We start from the raw sequence: 18,904 nt of genomic DNA, 5'->3' as shown, positions 1-18,904 counted from the left end.
TCTTCTCCAGAAACACTACACTACTAACCAGAGCTTACAAAACATTTGCTAGACCAATTTTTGAATATAGCTCGCCTGTCTGGAACCCATACCACATTTCAGACATCAATACAATTGAATGTGTCCAGAAATATTTTACAAGAAGAGTTCTCCACTCCTCTGAATACAACAAAATACCTTATGCCACCAGACTTGAAATCCTGGGTTTAGAAAACTTAGAACTCCGCTGCCTCCGACAGGACCTGTGTTTAACTCATAGAATCATCTATTGCAATGTCCTTCCTGTTGAAGACTACTTCAACTTCAATCATAACAATACAAGAGCAAACAATAAATTTAAACTTAATATTAACCGCTCCAATCTTGATTGCAGAAAATATGACTTCAGTAACAAGAGTTGTTAACGCTTGGAATGCACTACCTGACTCTGTGATCTCTTCCCAAAATCCCCAAAGCTTCGACCAAAAACTGTCTACTATTGACCTCACCCCATTCCTAAGAGGTCTGTAAGGGGCGTGCATAAGAGCACAAACGTGCCTAGCGTTCCTGTCCTACTGTTGCTTCATGCTTATACTTATGTATGATGTTATGACAAAAAATAAAAATAAATAAAATAAATAAAATAAAATAGATCGGGGCTTGCTCCATAGAGATCAAAGAATCTGGAACGCAAAGACACTCTGTATATGCTCAGAGAAACTGAAGGGCAGCGGAGGGGGGGAAGGTGCTGCAGAGACCGCTGAAGCCTTTGAAGAATTTGCAACAAGCAAACTAAGTAGACCCTCCCAAGCTCCATAGAGATCAAAGGGCCAGGACCCAAAGGCACTCTGCACATGCTCAGAGGAACTCAAGGGCAGGGGAGCGGGGGTTGCTGCAGAGAGAATTTGAAGAATTGGGCCCACAGAGATCAAGTAAGTCCGGAATGCACTCTGCGTATGCTCAGAGGAACTTTGTCTCAGGCCTTCTCCCCACCACGTGACACAGACGCCGCACACGCGCGCCCAATTAAAGCAGGCGGTCTGCGCATGCTCGGGGGAGGGCTGTGAAATGGAAGCGCACAAAGAAGAAAGCGGCAGCGGCGCCCCGCCCACGACGCCTCTGCGCGGCTCCCCGCGTCGCTCTACCCGCCGCTCGTCTCTGTGGTCGGTTCCCTCCTCCTCCTCCCTCGCCTCCCATAAGGCCTTTCGCGCCGCGAGAGCCAAGATGGCGGCGCAGGCGAGTGAGGGCGCTTCGTGAGGCGCTGGATCACCATGGCGGCGCTGGGCTGGCGGGCTTTGGGCCTGGCCGCGCGTCGGGCCCGGCTCCTCCCGGCCGCCTCCCCTCGCTTGGAGCCGGCCTCCGCCCGCGCACTGAGCCTGCGGAACTCGCGGCCACGAGGTGTGAAGAGGCAAGAGGCAGGCCGGGCTTGCGGGCGCTCGGACCCTCCGGGGAACGGCCCTGTGGAGCTCCTCTGGGCCGCCTCGGCTCGTCCGCAGAGCCGCGAGTCTGCCCTGGACCACCTGGCCGGGATCGCCCCGGGAGAAGCGGATCCGTCTCTGGGGGGGCCGCCCGCCCCGCCCGCCTGCGCCTTTCACGGTGGGCCTCGACCCTGGAGGGGGGGGCGATGGGGGGGTCCCTGAGGCAGGCGTCTCTTCCCCTCTTGGCCCAGGAAGGAGGGTTTTCCCAGCCCGTCCTTGTGCAGGCATCCTCGACTTACAGCCGTTCGTTTAGTGACCGTTCAACTGCACTGAAAAAAGTGACTCAGGGCCGTGTTTCACACTTACGACCGTTGTGGCCTCCCTATGGTCACGTGGTTTATATCCAGACGCTTGGCAACTGACTCATAGTTGTGACGGTCGCAGCGTCCCCATGGTCACGTGATCAAAGTTCAGATACTTGCCAATTGGTTCGTATCTATGACGGTCACGGCGTCCCGGGGGTCACATGATCCCCTCTGGCGGCCTTCTGACAAGCAAAGCCGGATTCACTTAACAGCCGTTTTCCTGACTTATCAACTGCAGGGATTCGCTTAACAACTGTGGCAAGAAAGGCAAAACTCACTTAACCCCTGTCCCGCTTAGCAACAGAAACTATTGTGCTCCATTGTGGCTGTATGTCGAGGGCTACTTGCAATTCTGATACTCCCGATGGCTTCAAGGGGTCGGTGGGAAATGCAGGTTGCTTTGTGAACGACAGAACGAGCCCCACGTGGGAAGCCACCCTGTGCGGGAGCTGTAGGAATAAGTGCGCACTTCTTTGCTGCATTTGTGTAAGAGACGATGTTCCGGATTTGATCAGAAGCTTCACGGTAGATTAGAACAAAAAGAAAACTGCCCTTTTTCATTGAGAATAATTATATAACATAACATAACAACAGAGTTGGAAGGGACCTTGGAGGCCTTCTAGTCCAACCCCCTGCCAAGGCAGGAACCCTACTGTCAGGCTACCTCCGACTAGAAATAGGAAAGAATTCACCTTGACTTCATTTGGAATGAAAACAAGTACTTTTACTTTTACAGTCTTGATAGCAGCCAAGCAAAGCTGGAACTGAGACAAAATATGGCTAACATATCATATCCCCCCCAATTGTCCCTCCTCCTCCAGGAGGTCAGGCTGGTCTGGTCCAATGCCAACTCCTTCACGGCCCCTCGTGGTAATCTTCTTCCACAGGTCTCTGGATGTCAGTCAACTTAGGAATGAAGTGTCGGTTAGAAAAGCGCGCGCTGATAACACTCAGTAGTTAATCATCCCTCCCCCCTGTTATGTCAGCCGACACTCATAATAGGCTCCTTTCCCTCACCCTGGACGGAGGCATGATACATCTCATTTCCTTAACAGTTTATAATACAGAAATAAACATTTTACATTCTATCTACTGATATAATCATTCAAAACTATATGAAGATTGGAGTGGAGGCTGACATTCGGCCCTCCTGCAACAAGGACGTCAGTCCTAGAAAGAAAAAAGAGAAGTTAGGGTTTGTCAGGATATTTTTTATAGAATTGTGCTATCTTTTCCGATGCACGAACATCTTCTTTGTTCACCCATTCAGCTTGGGATAACGGGAAATGTTTCCAGGAAATAAGATATTGAATTTTATTTCTATGTTTTCTTGAATCTAAAATTTCTTTTATTTCAAAGTGTTGTTCTCCCTCTATGAGAATTGGTATAGGAGGGGGTGTACGGTTAGGACGGAAAGTAGACGTGTGTTCAGGTTTCAGCAAACTGACATGGAAAACGGGGTGGATTCTTCTAAGTGTTTTTGGTAAATCTAGTTGTACCGTCACGGGGTTGATGATTTTTACTATGGGGAAAGGTCCCACATATTTGGGTCCAAGTTTCTTAGATTTCTGAGTGGTTTGAAGATATTTGGTGGAAAGATAAACCTTATCGCCCACTTGATATTTATTCTCAGGGGACCTTTTTTTATCTGCTTGTTTTTTATGCGCACGGTGAGCGTCGTCGATCGCTTTGCGAGTCATTTTCCATGTGCTTTGTATTTGATCTATCCATTCTGACAAAGAGGAAACAGTAGTTTCTTCCTTTGGGAGTTCCGAGATAGGAACAAAATCTTGACCTGAAGCTATTTTAAAGGGAGTAAATCCTGTGCTACTATGAATTGAGTTGTTGTAGGCAACTTCAGCAAAAGGTAAGAGATCAGACCAATTGTCTTGCTGGTAGTTAACATAACATCGCAGATATTGTTCTAGTACAGAGTTCGAACGCTCACAGCTTCCATTAGTTTGAGGATGATGGGAGGAGCTTAATCCTTGGGCGGAGCCAATGAGTCGTAAAAATTCTTTCCAAAATTGAGAAGTGAATTGAACTCCTCGATCTGAAATGATGCGATCAGGAACTCCGTGAAGTCTATAAATGTGTTGTACAAACAACTTTGCTAGAGTCTTTGAGGAGGGTATTTTTGAACATGGAATAAAATGGACTTGTTTGGAGAAAAGGTCAGTCACAACCCATATAACAGTATTGCCTGAACTTTCAGGTAATTCCACTATGAAATCCATGGATATTTCTTTCCATGGGGTTCCTGGCCTGGCTACAGTTTGAAGTAGTCCAGGAGGTTTTCCTGGAGGCCTTTTGGATGATGCACAAATAGGGCAACTTGCTACATATGCTTGAATGTCTTTTTTAAGACTTGGCCACCAAAACTGTCTTTTAAGAAGATGCAAAGTTTTCACAAATCCAAAATGCCCTGCCATTTTGGCATCATGGCATCGTTGTAGGATGGTTTCTCTGAGTGATAGAGGAACATATAGTTTTGTTCCAATCCAAGCTAGTCCATCACGGAGTGTGCATTCATGGAATGGGTTAAGTACCAGTCATCGGTGTTTAAAGCTTCTTTAAACGACTTGGTTAGTTCATCTGGGAGTGAGGGGTCAGCTTTGGAGTGGCTTCTAGTTATTGCTGGGGCCGCCAACTGTTGTACGGGAAGTATTGGTTGAACCACCTCGGAGCGAGTGCAATTGTATTGGGGTAAACGTGAGAGAGCATCTGCTAAGAAGTTTTTTCCCCCAGGAATATAATGTAAAGTAAAATTAAAGCGGTTAAAATATTGAGCCCAGCGGGCTTGTTTAGGTGAAAGTTTTCTAGGAGTCTTTAGAGCTTCTAGATTTTTGTGATCAGTCCAAACTTCAAAAGGATGATTTGAACCTTCTAAGAATTGTCTCCATGTCCGTAGAGCCCAATGAACTGCAAATGCTTCCTTTTCCCAAATAGCCCATCGTCTTTCAGTTTCAGTCAATTTTCGAGAAGTGAAAGCACAGGGTTGTAAATTACCATCAGCATTGTTTTGGAGCAGGACGGCTCCGACTGCTACATCACTTGCATCAGCTTGTATTACAAAAGGAACATCCATGTCAGGGTGCTTTAAAATAGGTTCAGCGGCAAAAAGTCGTTTCAATTTTTCAAAAGCTGCCTGACATTCCATTGTCCATTCAAGGGGTAATGATGGTTTGGGTTTCGTGTCTCCTTTAGTTTTTAAGAGGTTAGTTATTGGTAAAGCAATTTGAGCAAAGGAGGGGATGAATTGACGATAGAAATTTGCGAATCCCAAAAAACTTTGGAGTTGTTTGCGTGTGCGTGGGGGGGCCCATTCCAAGACAGCTTTCACTTTTTCTGGATCCATTTCTAACCCATCAGCCGAAATCGATACCTAAGTAGTCTATTTTGGTTTGATGGAAATCACATGTGGATAGCTTGCAATATAGTTCTGCAGATAATAACTTTTTGAGTACAGCTCTTACTAGTTTAATATGTTCTTCCATTGTTTCTGTATAGATAAGTATGTCGTCAAGGTAGACAAGAACCCTTTGAATAAATGCTGATGGAGTATTTCATTTATTAGTTGCATAAAAACTGCGGCGCCCCTGCAGTCCAAATGGCAGTACTAAACTGGAAACATCCTAGTGGACAGTTGAAAGCGGTTTTCCATTCATCCCCCTCTTTTATACGAACTCTGTAGTAGGCTTCTCGCAGGTCCAGTTTGGTGAAGAATTTTCCCTTCGCTAAATGTGCTAACATATCTTTCATGAGTGGCATGGGATATATGTTTTCGGCGCACACTGCGTTTAGGTTCCTATAGTCAACTATAAGGCGAAGGAGCCATCTTTCTTTTCCCGGAACATCACTGGCGCCGCCACACGAGGCCTAGCCGGTTGGATAAAGCCCCGCTCTAGGTTTTTGTCTATGAATTTACGTAGTTCTCCCAATTCCTTTTGGGTCATGGGATAAGCTTTTGGCTTTGGAAGCTTTACCCCCGGAAGGATGTCTATGGCACAGTCAATAGGCCTATGGGGAGGAAGTACGCCTGATGCTTTCTCACTAAAGACTTCTCGCAAGTCCCAGTATTCCTTGGGTATTCTCTCTTCCCCGTCTATCCGTTCAATCATTGCCCCTAACTTATCCTGGTGCAAGGTCACGGTAGGTCCTTCTTGGGTTTCCTTTTCCCTTTTAAGGTTTTGGAACGGAAACGTAGGACTCCCGTTCTCCAGTTAATATGGGGGTTCCATTTCCGCAACCATGACAAGCCTAACAACAGGGGTTGGTCCATTCCTGGGGCTACTATGAAGTTCAGAATTTCGGTGGTCTCCTATTATCATTTCTATGGGGTTCCGTTACGAAATGGGCGGGCCTCCCCTGCCACAGAGCCATCTAACTGGGCAAACGCTATGGGCCTACTTAAGGTTCTCAACCTTAGTTCCATTTTTTCTACTAGTTCGGGACTGACCATACATCTAGTGCATCCAGAATCGAGTAGTGCTAGCAGTTCCCCCTTATTACCCGAAGAGGGTACGTGTAGATTAACTGGAATGTCCAAAGGGCCCCGTGCCCAACTCACCAGAAGGTCTTCATCGGACTCTGACGTGGTTTTGCTGTCATCAGTATCGGTCGACACCGCCATCCTCCTTGATGGGCGTGCCCTTCTTGGCAACGGCCTCCCCACTTTTGCTGGTTTACGCGCCTTAGCCGCTGGCTTCACTGGTTCCTTTCACCACCAGAGGTCGCGCTTGGCATCAACTTAACCCTACAGTCGGCTGCTCGGTGGCCTTCTTTTCCACATCTGTAGCACGCAGACGAACGTGGTCTTCCTCCCTCCAATCTAGGGACGTCCCTATAAGTTCCTTCTGGAAAACGGCCAAGGATGGCCTCCAATGCGCTGTCTTCTGCCGCGGTCCTTCACTAACTCGATTTCCATCTCTGCTGCCAGGGTGTACCAGCCATACAGCGTAGTTGGAGAGGCTCGTGCTCGACACAGTTCATAGAGATCTCCATTCAGACCATCTTTGAAAATGTCTACAAGGGTCACCTCCGACCACCCTCTCATCAAGGGAACTAAATCACTGAACTCCTGGTTATAATCAGCCACCGGCCTCCTCCCTTGCCTGATGGTTTTCATCCGACCTTTGGCCTTTTGCTCTGCCAGGGGGTCCTCAAACCTCCTCCTCAGTGCAGTCATAAAATGCTCGTAGTTTTGCAGTAAGGGGGAGTGGTTTGTATGTAACGACACATACCACGCAGCTGCTCTTCCGGTCAAATTATGAGTCACAGCTCTCACTTGTGCTGCCTGTGACCAATAATCTTCCCCCCAGTCTATCATGTGGTCATTCACTGCCAGGAACAGTCCCAACTCCTTCGCATTTCCATCAAATTTCTCTGATATGGGGGGAATTTTTGGCTTTTTCCTTCCCCTGCGCGGCCTTGCTTGGTCAGCAGGTGGCGCCCGGCCCTCATCCAATTCAGCCTCCTCTGGGGAGAGAGTTTCCAGCCCTGGCTCTTCAGAAATCTCACCACCCTGGAAGTCACCCTTAGCTGGCCCCTTTGTATTCTCTTCCTCCTCTTCTCCCTCCCACCTGGAGGACCGAATAGGGGATTCATACCTTTGGCGAGCTGCTTGCCTCACTTTCACTTCACGGAACAGACGTAAGGCTTCCTCCAACTGGAGCTTGTCCCTTATCTCTTGTTCTGTTTCCGAAAGTTTTTCTTTTCCTTTTTTCTTTTTCCTTTTAGTTACTCCAGAGGGAAGCTTTTCGGTGCTTGGTTTCCACCCTTCCTCTTCCAGTTTTAGTTGCTCTGCCCACCGAGCTCTGCAATCTTCCAGCTCAGGGTCGAAAGTGTCAGCAGAAATTCCTCCGGACGCCTCCCCAGCTCAGCCGGCAGGCCTTCCATCACATTTGGGTTTCTCCCCTCGGTATTGCGATTGCAATCCTGGTTGGTAGACATGATGTGAGTTCCAGCTTAATGTCAGGCTACCTCCGACTATAAATAGGAAAGAATTCACCTTGACTTCATTTGGAATGAAAACAAGTACTTTTACTTTTACAGTCTTGATAGCAGCCAAGCAAAGCTGGAACTGAGACAAAATATGGCTAACATATCATATCCCCCCAATTGTCCCTCCTCCTCCAGGAGGTCAGGCTGGTCTGGTCCAATGCCAACTCCTTCACGGCCCCTCGTGGTAATCTTCTTCCACAGGTCTCTGGATGTCAGTCAACTTAGGAATGAAGTGTCGGTTAGAAAAGCGCGCGCTGATAACACTCAGTAGTTAATCATCCCTCCCCCCTGTTATGTCAGCCGACACTCATAATAGGCTCCTTTCCCTCACCCTGGACGGAGGCATGATACATCTCATTTCCTTAACAGTTTATAATACAGAAATAAACATTTTACATTCTATCTACTGATATAATCATTCAAAACTATATGAAGATTGGAGTGGAGGCTGACACCTACACCATCTCAGTCAGATGGTTATCCAACATTTTCTTAAAAATTTCCAGTGTTGGAGCATTCACAACTTCTGCAGGCAAGTCGTTCCACTTATTAATTGTTCTAACTGTCAGGAAATTTCTCCTTAGTTCTAAGTTGCTTCTCTCCTTGATTAGTTTCCACCCATTGCTTCTTGTTCTACCCTCAGGTACTTTGGAGTACAGCCCGACTCCCTCTTCTTTGTGGCAACCCCTGAGATATTGGAACACAGCTATCATGTCTCCCCTAGTCCTTCTTTTTATTAAACTAGACACATATATATATTTGTGTGTGTGTCTGTGTGTATAGAAATGGATGGATGGATGGATCGTCCATCGTTTTTGAAGAGGACCTTGACATGTAACAGGTTGTGGGGCTGTCCACAGTGTGTCCGCAGGTGGTACCTACCATGCATACATATATAGTGTGTGTAATTAATATAATATCTGGATATGTCTAGTCTCACAAAGAGAAGGACTAGAGAGGGGACATGATAGCAGTATTCCAGTATTTGAGAGGTTGCCCCAAAGAAGAGTTGGGGGTCAGTCTATTCTCCAAGGCCCCTGAAGGCAGGACAAAAAGCAATGGATGGAAACCAATCAAGGAGAGAAAAAACTTGGGACTAAGGAGAAACTCCCTGAGAGGGAGAGCAATTAACCCGTGGAACAGAAGTTGCCTCCAGAAGTTGTGAGTGCTCCAACTCTGGAGGTTTTCAAAAAGAGACTGGACAGCCAGCCACTTGTCTGGAATGGAGGAAGATGAGAGTATCCAACCTTGGGAACTTTAAGACTTGTGGACTTCAACTCCCAGAATTCCTCAGCTAGCATGGTATAGGGTCTTCTGCTTGAGCAGGTGGTTGGACTCCTAGAAGATCTTCACGGTCCCTTGCAACTCTGTTATTCTGTACTCTTGTTTGTGTGTATGTGTGAGTGTTTCTATACACACACACACACACACACACACAAAATTATGTTGTAAGCCACCCAGAGTCATCTAGGTCACTTAGGAAATTGAGTAAGTAAATAAATTTGGTCTAGTGGTGAAGGCACCAGATTGGAAACCAGGAGACAATGAGTTCTAGTCCTGCCTTACGAATAACAGCCAGGTGGGTGAATTTGGGCCAATCATCAGGAGATGGTGAGTTCTAGTCCTGCCTTAGGAATGAAAGCCAAATGGGTGAATTTGGGCCAGTCCCTCTCTTTCAACCCAACCCAGCCCACCTCATAGGGTGGTTGTGGGGAAAATAGGAGGAGGAAGATGTGTTGAATATGCTCACTGCCTTGATACATTTGTAACCATAATAAAGGTGGGATATAAATAAATAAACACATCCTTCTGCGCGGATCGGGGTGCCAGAGAAATGCATAATATTTAGAGCGTGGAAATACCTCCCGAGTTTTGATCGCCACTTGCCGAAATCCCTCATGGTGACCCACTGAACCTTTACATTGTTCCTGCAGGTGATCATAAATCCTTGATGTCCCACCGCCCAGATCAGCCGAAGAACCCCAAAGTCTTGAGAGTGGCCATTATCGGGGCTCCCAACGCTGGCAAGTCCACCCTGTCGAATCAGCTGCTCGGACGGAAGGTAAAGGCACAAACAGGGCTTGAATTCTTGTCAGCACGTCAACACTCGTTTAGTGGCCATTCGAAGTTACAACGGCACTGAAAAAAGTGATTGACAATCATTCCTCTCACTGAACAACTGTTGCGGCATCTCCATGGTCACTGGTGACCTTCCCAGCTAACTTCTGATGAGCAAAATCAGTTGGGGAAGCCCAATTCGCTTAGCGAGGGTGTGATTCACTTAACAACCCTGGCAAGAATGGTGGTAAAATTGCATGCGACTCACTTAACCCACCTTGCTTAACGATGGAAGTTCTGCTTCCAATTCTGGTCGTAAGTTTGAGGACTAAAATAAACGCTACTCTTCAGGCCTTACGATATAAAACGTTCTGAGTTTTTTTGGCAGATCCTGCCCGTCTCCAGGAAGGTACACACAACAAGATGCAACGCTCAAGGCGTCATCACAGCCGAGGATACCCAACTGGTGAGTATTCCAATAACAGTGAACTGTTTTTCTTTCAATATTCAAAGAAAAACCATGTTCTGTTTCCCTCCCCTAATACTCCCAACAAAGAGTCAGTCAAAGGTCTTCTTTTCTAGTTTATTTACATAGATAAATGTTCTGGCCACATCTACCCACAAGCCTGCCAAGTCTCTGGAGATAACTAAGAAATTATAGATAAAGCCGGAGTTACTTACTAAGATATTCTTCCCTCCATTGAAACAGTTTGCCGGCGCAAATTCACTGCTTTGTCCAAGACAAAAAGCCAGGAAGTTCCGCCTCCTGCTTTTATAGCCTCTAGGTGTCACTGCGTTAATCATCATTCTTTGACTTTGTCCCAATGCCGCCTCTGCTGTGCGCGCCGGTCACGTCCGCACAGTTTTGCATCAAACCAAAATTGTTCTTGGGGCGTTGCCAAAACAGAAGAAGGCCCGGGAGAATCAGGCCTTGCAGGCCCCTCCTCCTCCCTTTGGGTGGGTGCCAGGGAGGGAGAGGGCCCAGGAGAAGCAGGCCTTGCCAGGTCTTCTTCCTCACTTTCTGAATCATCCGAGTCTAGGAGTCCGAGTCCAGGAACCTGGGTCACAACACACCATGATATGGGCCTGCTGCATCAGTCATAACTGAAAAACGGGCATGTCACTATTTCAGTGCCATGGTAACTTTAAGTGGTCACTAAGAATAGGTTTAAGTCAAGGACTACCTGTAGTCGAAGCGACCGGCTTAAGTCGGGGACTGCGTGAGCAGCTTCCATCTGTGTGGATCACCAAGGGAGGCAGCTTCAGGTGCTGAAAGGGAGACTTTTCAGGTATCTAAAAGATCACATTGTGGATCCTTCCTCCTTTTTTCTCTCCCTGATCCTTTCAGAAGAGATGGCTCTCCTGACCAGAATGCAAACTTCAATTTGCAGGGAATAGCTTGGCTGCCCAGGTTGTCCCTCTCTCCTGAAGGCTGGTCAGTGTGACAGCTCAAGGCACCCTGGATAGATTGTCCCAAAAGTATGGAAAATGTTGTCCTGATTTGAACATGCTTAAATTCCTGTTCTCTCCCTAGATTATCTTGGACACCCCTGGCCTCACCACCGCTGCCAAAGGCAAAAGGTACGAAAGAGACTGGACCAGGAGTGTCCAACTTTGGCCACATGAAGACTTGTGGACTCCCAACTGCAAGAATTCCCCATTCAGTAAGCTTTAAGAGGGATGGACTTCAACTCCCAGAATTCCCCAGCCATGGAAGTCTGCAAGTCTTAAGTTGCCATGGTTGGACACCTCTGCTCTGGGTAGTGGGTCTCGTGTGGGTGTGGGTGTGAGATAAGTATTCACTTTATGACAGAAGCTTTGCCTGTCTCCCATTTCAGACACAACCTGGAAAAGGCCATGCTGTCCGACCCATTCAAAAGCTTGAACGATGCGGATTTAGGTGAGGATTTGGCCTGCATTCATCGGATGTCATTCCCTGGTTTCATTCCAGTGATTAGGTGAAGGTGGCAGGGCTGCCACATGCTTGTGCCACAAATTTATCTGCATTTCACTTTGCACTCCCACAAGAAAGATGGTTGACCCAAAGTTCATTTCCTTCCTTCCTTTTCTTAAGTGCTGGTCCTTGTGGATGTTTCCGATCGCCACACCCGGCACCAGCTTCACCCGCAGGTACTTCGCTGTCTGAAGCAGTTTCCGCAGGTTCCCAGCCTCCTTGTCTTGAACAAGGTGAGTTTGTTTGGCTCTGACTTCGGCCTGGGGAGGGGTATCACCTGCTGGGTCATCTCTGGGTTCGGTGGGTCTTTCATTCACCACGAGCCAAAGAGGCCTCTCTGGCTTGTGATGACAGTGAGAACAATTAACCAGTGGAACAGCTTCCCTCCAGATGTTTCGCTCCAACATTGGAGGTTTTCAAAAAGAGACTGGGCAGCCGTCTCCTGTTTGAGCAGGGGGCTGGAATAGAAGACCTCCAAGGTCCCTTCCAACTCTCTTATTCAGTTATTCTCAAATACATGTTGTGTGAAAAACTTCTGCTTGTGGGGTCTTCAGTACAAATAATCCTCGACTTATAATTGAGCCCAAGATTTCTGTTGCTAAGTGAGACAAGTGACTTTTGCCTCATTATATGACCTTTCTGAATCACTACAGATCTTAAATTAGTAGCACGCGTGTTAAATGAATCTGGCTTCCCCAAATTGACTCCGCTTGTCAGAAGGTCACAAAACGTGATCACCTAACCTGAGGACACTGCAACAGTCATAAATACGAGTCCATTGCCAAACGTCAGAATTTTGATCACGTGACCATGGGGATGCTGCAGGGGTCTAAATCAATCTTTCCTATAAGAAAGAAGGTATTCTTGGAATTTTCTCTTTCCTGTGTTAATGCGACGAGAAGCAAACTAATTTCACTGATAGTCCTCCACTTAGAAGCAGTCGCTTAGGGAGTGTTCAGAGTTAATGACGTACCTAAAAAAGGGGACTCGGGATCCCCATCTGAAGTTTGGACAGTTGCCCCCAGCCCCATACATGACCACAATTCGAGAGCTTGGCAACACCTGTTTGCAGTATCCCAGAGACACGGGATTCTATTTTAGCATGTCTTTTAGGATAAGGACAAGTAGTTCTCCACTTACAACCACAACTGAGCCCAAGATTTCCATCGCTAAGCGAGAAAGTCGTTACTAACTTATCAACTGCAGTGATTCCCTTAATAGCTGTGATAAGAAATGTCATGAAATGGCTTAAAACTCACTTAACAAATGTCTCACTTAGCAGTGGAAGTTTTGGCCTCCATTGTGGCCGTAAGTTAAGAACTACCAGTAATGCAGTAAATTTTAACAAAATAAAAAATTCTATTTCAGCTTAGACACACTTTTGTTAAAGAGTTCCGATTTTATGTTCTGTGTTTTGTATTTTCACCCGTGTTCTGTTTTACTGAAACACGATGCGAAGGGGCCATAAGATAAATGAATAAAGAAATAAAAAATAAAATAATCCTAATGTGTTTTTTTTTTAAAAAGTCATAATTAAAAATAATAAATAGAAAACAAACACCCAAAGGTCGTGCTCGGTGGATCCCTGGGTCTTCTTTGAATGTCCGTTTTCTGCCGTTCCCCGAGAAGCAGCTGACTTGATTTCCCTTCCACTTTGTGGCTTCAGGTGGACCTGGTGAAGCAGAAGGGCCTTCTCTTGGAGCTGGTGGTCGAGCTGACCGAAGGCGCCTTTGGAGGAAAGAAGCTGGGAACCAGGCCTCTGTACAGGCCCCCCAAAAACGCCCCTGCGGAGATCGTGGGGAAGGGGCCGGGCTTGGCTTCTGCGAAGGAGAACGAGACCCCGGAGGGCTCCAAGGACCAGAAAGGCTGGCCTGGCTTCCGGGAGATCTTCATGCTGGCTGCGTTGCAGGAGGAGGAGGTGGACACTCTGAAGGCACGTGAGTGACCCCTGCTAGGAGGCCAGTGCTCAGCCCTTGAGCCCTAGGCGGCCACGGGGAAGGGGAAGCCCTGGAAAGGCTTGTCCCAAAGGCAACGGGGCCTTTGTTGTTTTCCTTGAAAAGCTTTCGCTTCTCATCCAAGAAGCTTCTTCAGTTCTTCGGGGGGGGGAGGTGGGAGGGAAGAGACAAGACAAAACAACAGAGTTGGAAGGGATCTTCTAGTTCAGGGGTCTCCAACTTTGGTCCCTTTAAGACTTGTGGACTTCAACTCCCAGAGTCCCTCAGCCAGCAAAGCTCTGGGAGTTGAAGTCCACAAGTCTTAAAGGGACCAAAGTTGGAGACCCATGTTCTATTGGACTCCCTGCTATGGCAGGAAACCTTAGACCGTTTCAGAGAAATGGTTTTCCAATCTCTTCTTTAAAAACTCCAGTGTTGGAACATCCAGAACTTGAAAAGAAAGAAAAAAGGTGATAGGAATGGGAAGGAAGGAAGGAAAGCACTCTGAAGACCTGAAGAAGCTTCTCAGATGAGAAGTGAAAGGTTTTCAAACAAGACAAACAAAAAACCAAAAAAACCCCATAACAAAGTCCAGTTGCTTTTGGAAAAGTACCTTTGGGGAACAGTCCTGACCTGGATGATGGAGAACCTCCATAGACCAGGGATGTCAAACTCGCGCTGTCACGTGACGTATCAGGACTTTTTTTCACCTTCGCTAAACCGGGGATGGGCGTGGCCAGCATGTGACATATCTGGCACGCCAGCAGTGAGTCCTGCCATATAGACTTTGATTGACATGCTTCATTCCCAGCCTCCCCGGGATTAAACAAAATGGGGAGGCGGAGAGAAGAACAGCAGAAAATATTTCAGCTTAAAACTGGGTTTTCTTTTGAGTTGGGGGAAGTTGTCAGAATCTGGCAGTTGACTCATGGCACCTGGACTTCTTTTCGTTTCTGGTTGGAAATGTTTGTTTCGTTTAAGTAGCTTCTGTATAGCTAGGCCAACTTTAAAGCTTGTGGACTTCAACTCCCAGAATTCCCCAGCCAGCTGTGCTATGCTGGGTGGGGAATTCTGGCTTAAGAGAAAAGATTTAGGAGGAAAGAGCCTGCCTGCTTGCCTAAGGGGCCTGTTCAGACTAGGGGAGCAAAAGAAGCTACTTGGATAAGCAGCAAAACATTTTAAATACAAAGAAAAATTAAAAGAAGTCCAGTGACTCACCTTGCTGACAACTCTACCTGGATGACTGAGAGTTTTCATCGATACTGGTAGTCCTTGACTTATATCACCTCTTGTTTAGTGACCATTCGAAGTTAAAACCACCACTGAAAAAAGTGACTTATGACTGTTTTTCACGCAACTGTAGCAGCCTCCCTGTGGTCACGTGATCAAAATTCAGACGCTTGGCCGCTGAGTCCTATTTGTTGCTGTGTCCCACAGTCATGTGATGTCCTTTTGCGACCTTCCAATGAGCAAAGTCAGTGGGGAAGCAAAGATTCACTTAACAACCGTGTGACTCGCTTAAAAATGGCAATGATTCACTTAACAATCGTGGCAAGAATGATTGCAAAATGGGTCAAAACTCACCTAGCAACTGTTCTGACTACCAACAGAAAATCTGGGCTCAATTGTGGCCATAAGTCGAGGACTACCTGTATAGGAGAGAAGAAGTGTCAAAGCCAGCAGAGGAATCCTCTCTGCAGTGGGGGGGGTGGGGGGCGGCAGGGGTAGGCTAGGAAGCAGACGCAGGGAGGCCTCCGCTCCTGCAGGTGTGAGCCAGGATCCTTTGTGCCCACAGAAATACCTCCTCAAGCAGGCCCAGCCAGGTCCCTGGGAGTATCACAGCGAGGTCCTGACCAGCCAGTCCCCGCAAGAGATCTGCGCTAACCTCATCCGGGCGAGACTCCTGGAACACCTGCCCCACGAAGTGCCCTACATGGTGACCCAGGTGAGCTCCAGCGCCTGCAGCTCCCTAGTCCCACCTTTGCCCCCTCCCTGCTTGCCCGGCAGGTTCATGGCAGACCTCCTGTGGGCTTTGTCTCTTCCAGAAAACGGCCCTTTGGGAAGAGGGCCCGGCTGGAGAGCTCCAGATTGTGCAGAATTTGGAAGTCCCGAAGGAGAGATACGTGGTGAGTGTTTGTGGCTGGGGTCTCCCTTCTTGGGGGTGGGTGGGGGGCAGCGTAGGGGTGAAAATGCATTTCAGTAGTTATTTGTTGAATTCCATTTCCATAGCTGCCCATCTCAGTCAATTCCAAAAGAATGAAAACAAAAAGCATTTTAAAAATAATAGAAAATGTATCAAAAATAAACACAGGTAGTCCTTGACTTAAAGCCATCCATTTAGTGACTGAAGTTACACTGGTACTGAAAAAGAGTGACTTGTGACCCTTTTTTTACACTTAGTGACCGTTGCAGCATCCCCCGGTCACGTGATCAAAATTCAAATGCTTGGCAACTGACTCGTATTTATGACGGTTGCAGAGTCCTGGGGAGGGGGGGGTCACATGATCCTCTTTTGTGACCTTCCGATAAGCAAAGTCGATGGGGAAGCCGGATTCATTTAACAGCCATGTGACTAACTTAACCACTGCAGTGATTCACTTAACGACTGTGGCAAGAAGGGTTGTATAATGGGACAAAACTCAATAAACTGAAATTTGGGGCTCAGTTGTGGCCGACAGTGGAAAATAACCTGTAAACGCAGCACCTGAGATAGTTAACCAAGGAACAGGAAAACTGCGAAATGAGGCCCCTGATGATGCATTCAGGGCTGCAGGCCAAGTTTATCACGAAAGGCTGACAGGACTGAGGCCTTCTAATCTCCGAAGGGAGGGGGTTCCGCGGGGCCACTGCTGAAAAGGCCCCGTCTTCCAGTTCCCAACAACCGACATGCTTTGGCTGACGGGATCTGCAGCAGGTGCCCCCAGCTGGGTCGAATTGGACAGGCAGAGACTTTGAAAAAGGGGATCCACCCACCCACCCACCTCCGGTCCCGAGCCAGGGAGGGTTTTAAAAGTGATCACCAGCATTTTGAATTACGCCTAGAAACACGCTGGGAGCCAGCGTAGCTCACCCACCAATGGTGTTAAGTGAGCCCTGGAGCTGGCACTGTTTGCTACCTGCCCAGCCGCCTCCTGGACCAGTCGAAGCTTCTGAATGCTCTTCATTAGCGTTCCGTGAATTGAATTGAATTGAACTGACTCAATTGAATCCAATCCCAGCTCCATGCCTGAAGCAGAAGACTTTGCTTTGTACATGTTCAAGGGCACGGTGGTGTAGGAAATGTGCGGATTGGCGCCGTCTGGGGGTAATGAAAATTTCGCCTGATCCTGGTGTGGTTCTTTCTGATCGGAGTTTAGCTGGGTGCCTCAAGGTGTGTTCTGGTTTATGTAGAGCAGGGGTGGGTGTCCAACCATGGCAACTTGAAGACCTGAAGAATTCTGGGAGTCGAAGTCCACAAAGTTGCCATGATTGGACACCCTTGATATATAGCAATGCTTTCAGTGATTGGCATTTAGAAAGCCCCCAAATGCCCCTTTTGAAGAGAACGACTTTAGGATCATCATTTGGGCTTTCCTCACTCTTGGCACTTTCTGTCCAGCCCTGCTTGCTCTGCCTGGGCTTTTTCCTGGGCGACAAGAGGGGGAGGGAGGGAGGAAAGAGAAAATGGGAGGGAGGAAGGTAGGCCGGAAGGAAGGAAGGAAGCTGGGAGGAAGGCAGATGGGCTGGAAGGAATGGGATAGAAAGGGAGGGAGGGAGGAGGGAGGGAGGGAGGTGGCAGGCAGATAGGCAGGAACGTAAAGAGAGGAGGTGAAAAGGTGGGATGCAGAGAAGCAGGAAGGGGAGGGAGTGGGGGTCCTGGGAAAAAGGGATGATGGGCTGTCTTGAAGGCTCTTCTCTGCTCCTCCTGCAGAAGATGCTGATCGGCCAGCACGGTGAGGTGATTGGCAGGATCGCCACTGAGGCCGGCTACGACTTGATGAACGCCTTCCTGTGTGAAGTGCAGCTGAAGCTCTCCGTCCAGCTGAAGGAGTGAGCCCTCCTGCCTCTTGCCCGCCCTGCCAGGACAGATCTCTGTGGACGCGGCTCCTGTCCGGCCAGAGCGCTAACTGGACTCTGAAGGCCCCCCCCCCACCTCTGTCTCTTGTGCCAAGGATGGTGGTAGAAATGGAGCTCCCTCCTTCCCATCTCGGAGACCCCAAAGGGGCGATGGGCAAATGGCCGGCAGGTCCGAACCAATGCCACCCTCTTGCCTCCTTGGTTGGCAGAAGAAACTTGGTGTCATCTTGTCTCTTTGACTTTTATGAGTACTGCACTCTTGCCCTGCCTGGCACAGAGGCTGGAATCCCCTGCCCTTCGGAAGCACCTCTGGCAGATGTTGGCTGCAGCTGGAATAACTTCCTCCCCTGCGTCAAGGGGTCCTTCGTCTCAGCCCGATGGCTGTTCATGGATGGCAGGCGTGTGATGGCGCATATCTTGGACACCCCCATAGCGTTGGGGTGACCCCTTCCCATCCAGAGGGAGGCATGGCAGAGAAAGCCAAGGCCGGGGGTCCTGGCGCTGCCTCCCTCCTGGCTGGGCCCCTCCGTGAGTAAAGACTGTCCGGGGTCATCGGTTCATTTGACCGGCATTGAATTGCAATAAAATGAACCTCCTGATCAGAGAAGATGCCTTCTCCTCAGCTGGGATGGGGGAGGCGGTACAGGGAGTCCTCGGTTTGCAACAGTTCATTTAGTGACAGTTCAAACTTACAGGGAAGAGAGGAAGGGAGGGAGGAAGGAAGGAGGGAGGGAGGGAGGTGGCAGGCAGATAGGCAGGAACGTAAAGAGAGGAGGTGAAAAGGTGGGATGCAGAGAAGCAGGAAGGGGAGGGAGTGGGGGTCCTGGGAAAAAGGGATGATGGGCTGTCTTGAAGGCTCTTCTCTGCTCCTCCTGCAGAAGATGCTGATCGGCCAGCACGGTGAGGTGATTGGCAGGATCGCCACTGAGGCCGGCTACGACTTGATGAACGCCTTCCTGTGTGAAGTGCAGCTGAAGCTCTCCGTCCAGCTGAAGGAGTGAGCCCTCCTGCCTCTTGCCCGCCCTGCCAGGACAGATCTCTGTGGACGCGGCTCCTGTCCGGCCAGAGCGCTAACTGGACTCTGAAGCCCCCCCCCCCACCTCTGTCTCTTGTGCCAGGGATGGTGGTAGAAATGGA

General features: G+C 48.4%; 1 protein-coding gene across 3 annotated transcripts; it reads left to right on the top strand.

Annotated features, from left to right (window-relative positions):
* The first annotated feature begins 1,174 nt into the window (after nucleotides 1–1,174).
* ERAL1 (Era like 12S mitochondrial rRNA chaperone 1) lies at nucleotides 1,175–18,374 on the top strand. 3 transcript variants are annotated; one of them, XM_058163938.1, is made up of 10 exons: nucleotides 1,175–1,377; nucleotides 9,700–9,827; nucleotides 10,212–10,289; nucleotides 11,358–11,404; nucleotides 11,662–11,723; nucleotides 11,898–12,010; nucleotides 13,444–13,710; nucleotides 15,507–15,656; nucleotides 15,757–15,837; nucleotides 17,622–18,374. In XM_058163938.1, exons 1-10 carry the CDS (start codon nucleotides 1,251–1,253, stop codon nucleotides 17,742–17,744), a joined length of 1,176 nt encoding a protein of 391 aa, XP_058019921.1. In that variant the 5' UTR covers nucleotides 1,175–1,250; the 3' UTR covers nucleotides 17,745–18,374. The 3 variants fall into 3 exon arrangements, 2 of the variants coding, with proteins under 2 accessions (XP_058019921.1, XP_058019920.1); XM_058163937.1 differs by having other exon boundaries at nucleotides 1,176–1,575; XR_009152808.1 differs by lacking the exon at nucleotides 17,622–18,374 and having other exon boundaries at nucleotides 1,175–1,575; nucleotides 13,444–13,714.
* Nucleotides 18,375–18,904: the final 530 nt, after the last annotated feature.

Source organism: Ahaetulla prasina, chromosome 1 (assembly GCF_028640845.1).
Source record: "Ahaetulla prasina isolate Xishuangbanna chromosome 1, ASM2864084v1, whole genome shotgun sequence".
Taxonomy (NCBI): Eukaryota; Metazoa; Chordata; class Lepidosauria; order Squamata; family Colubridae; genus Ahaetulla; species Ahaetulla prasina.
This window is presented reverse-complemented; position numbering and strand designations above follow the sequence as displayed.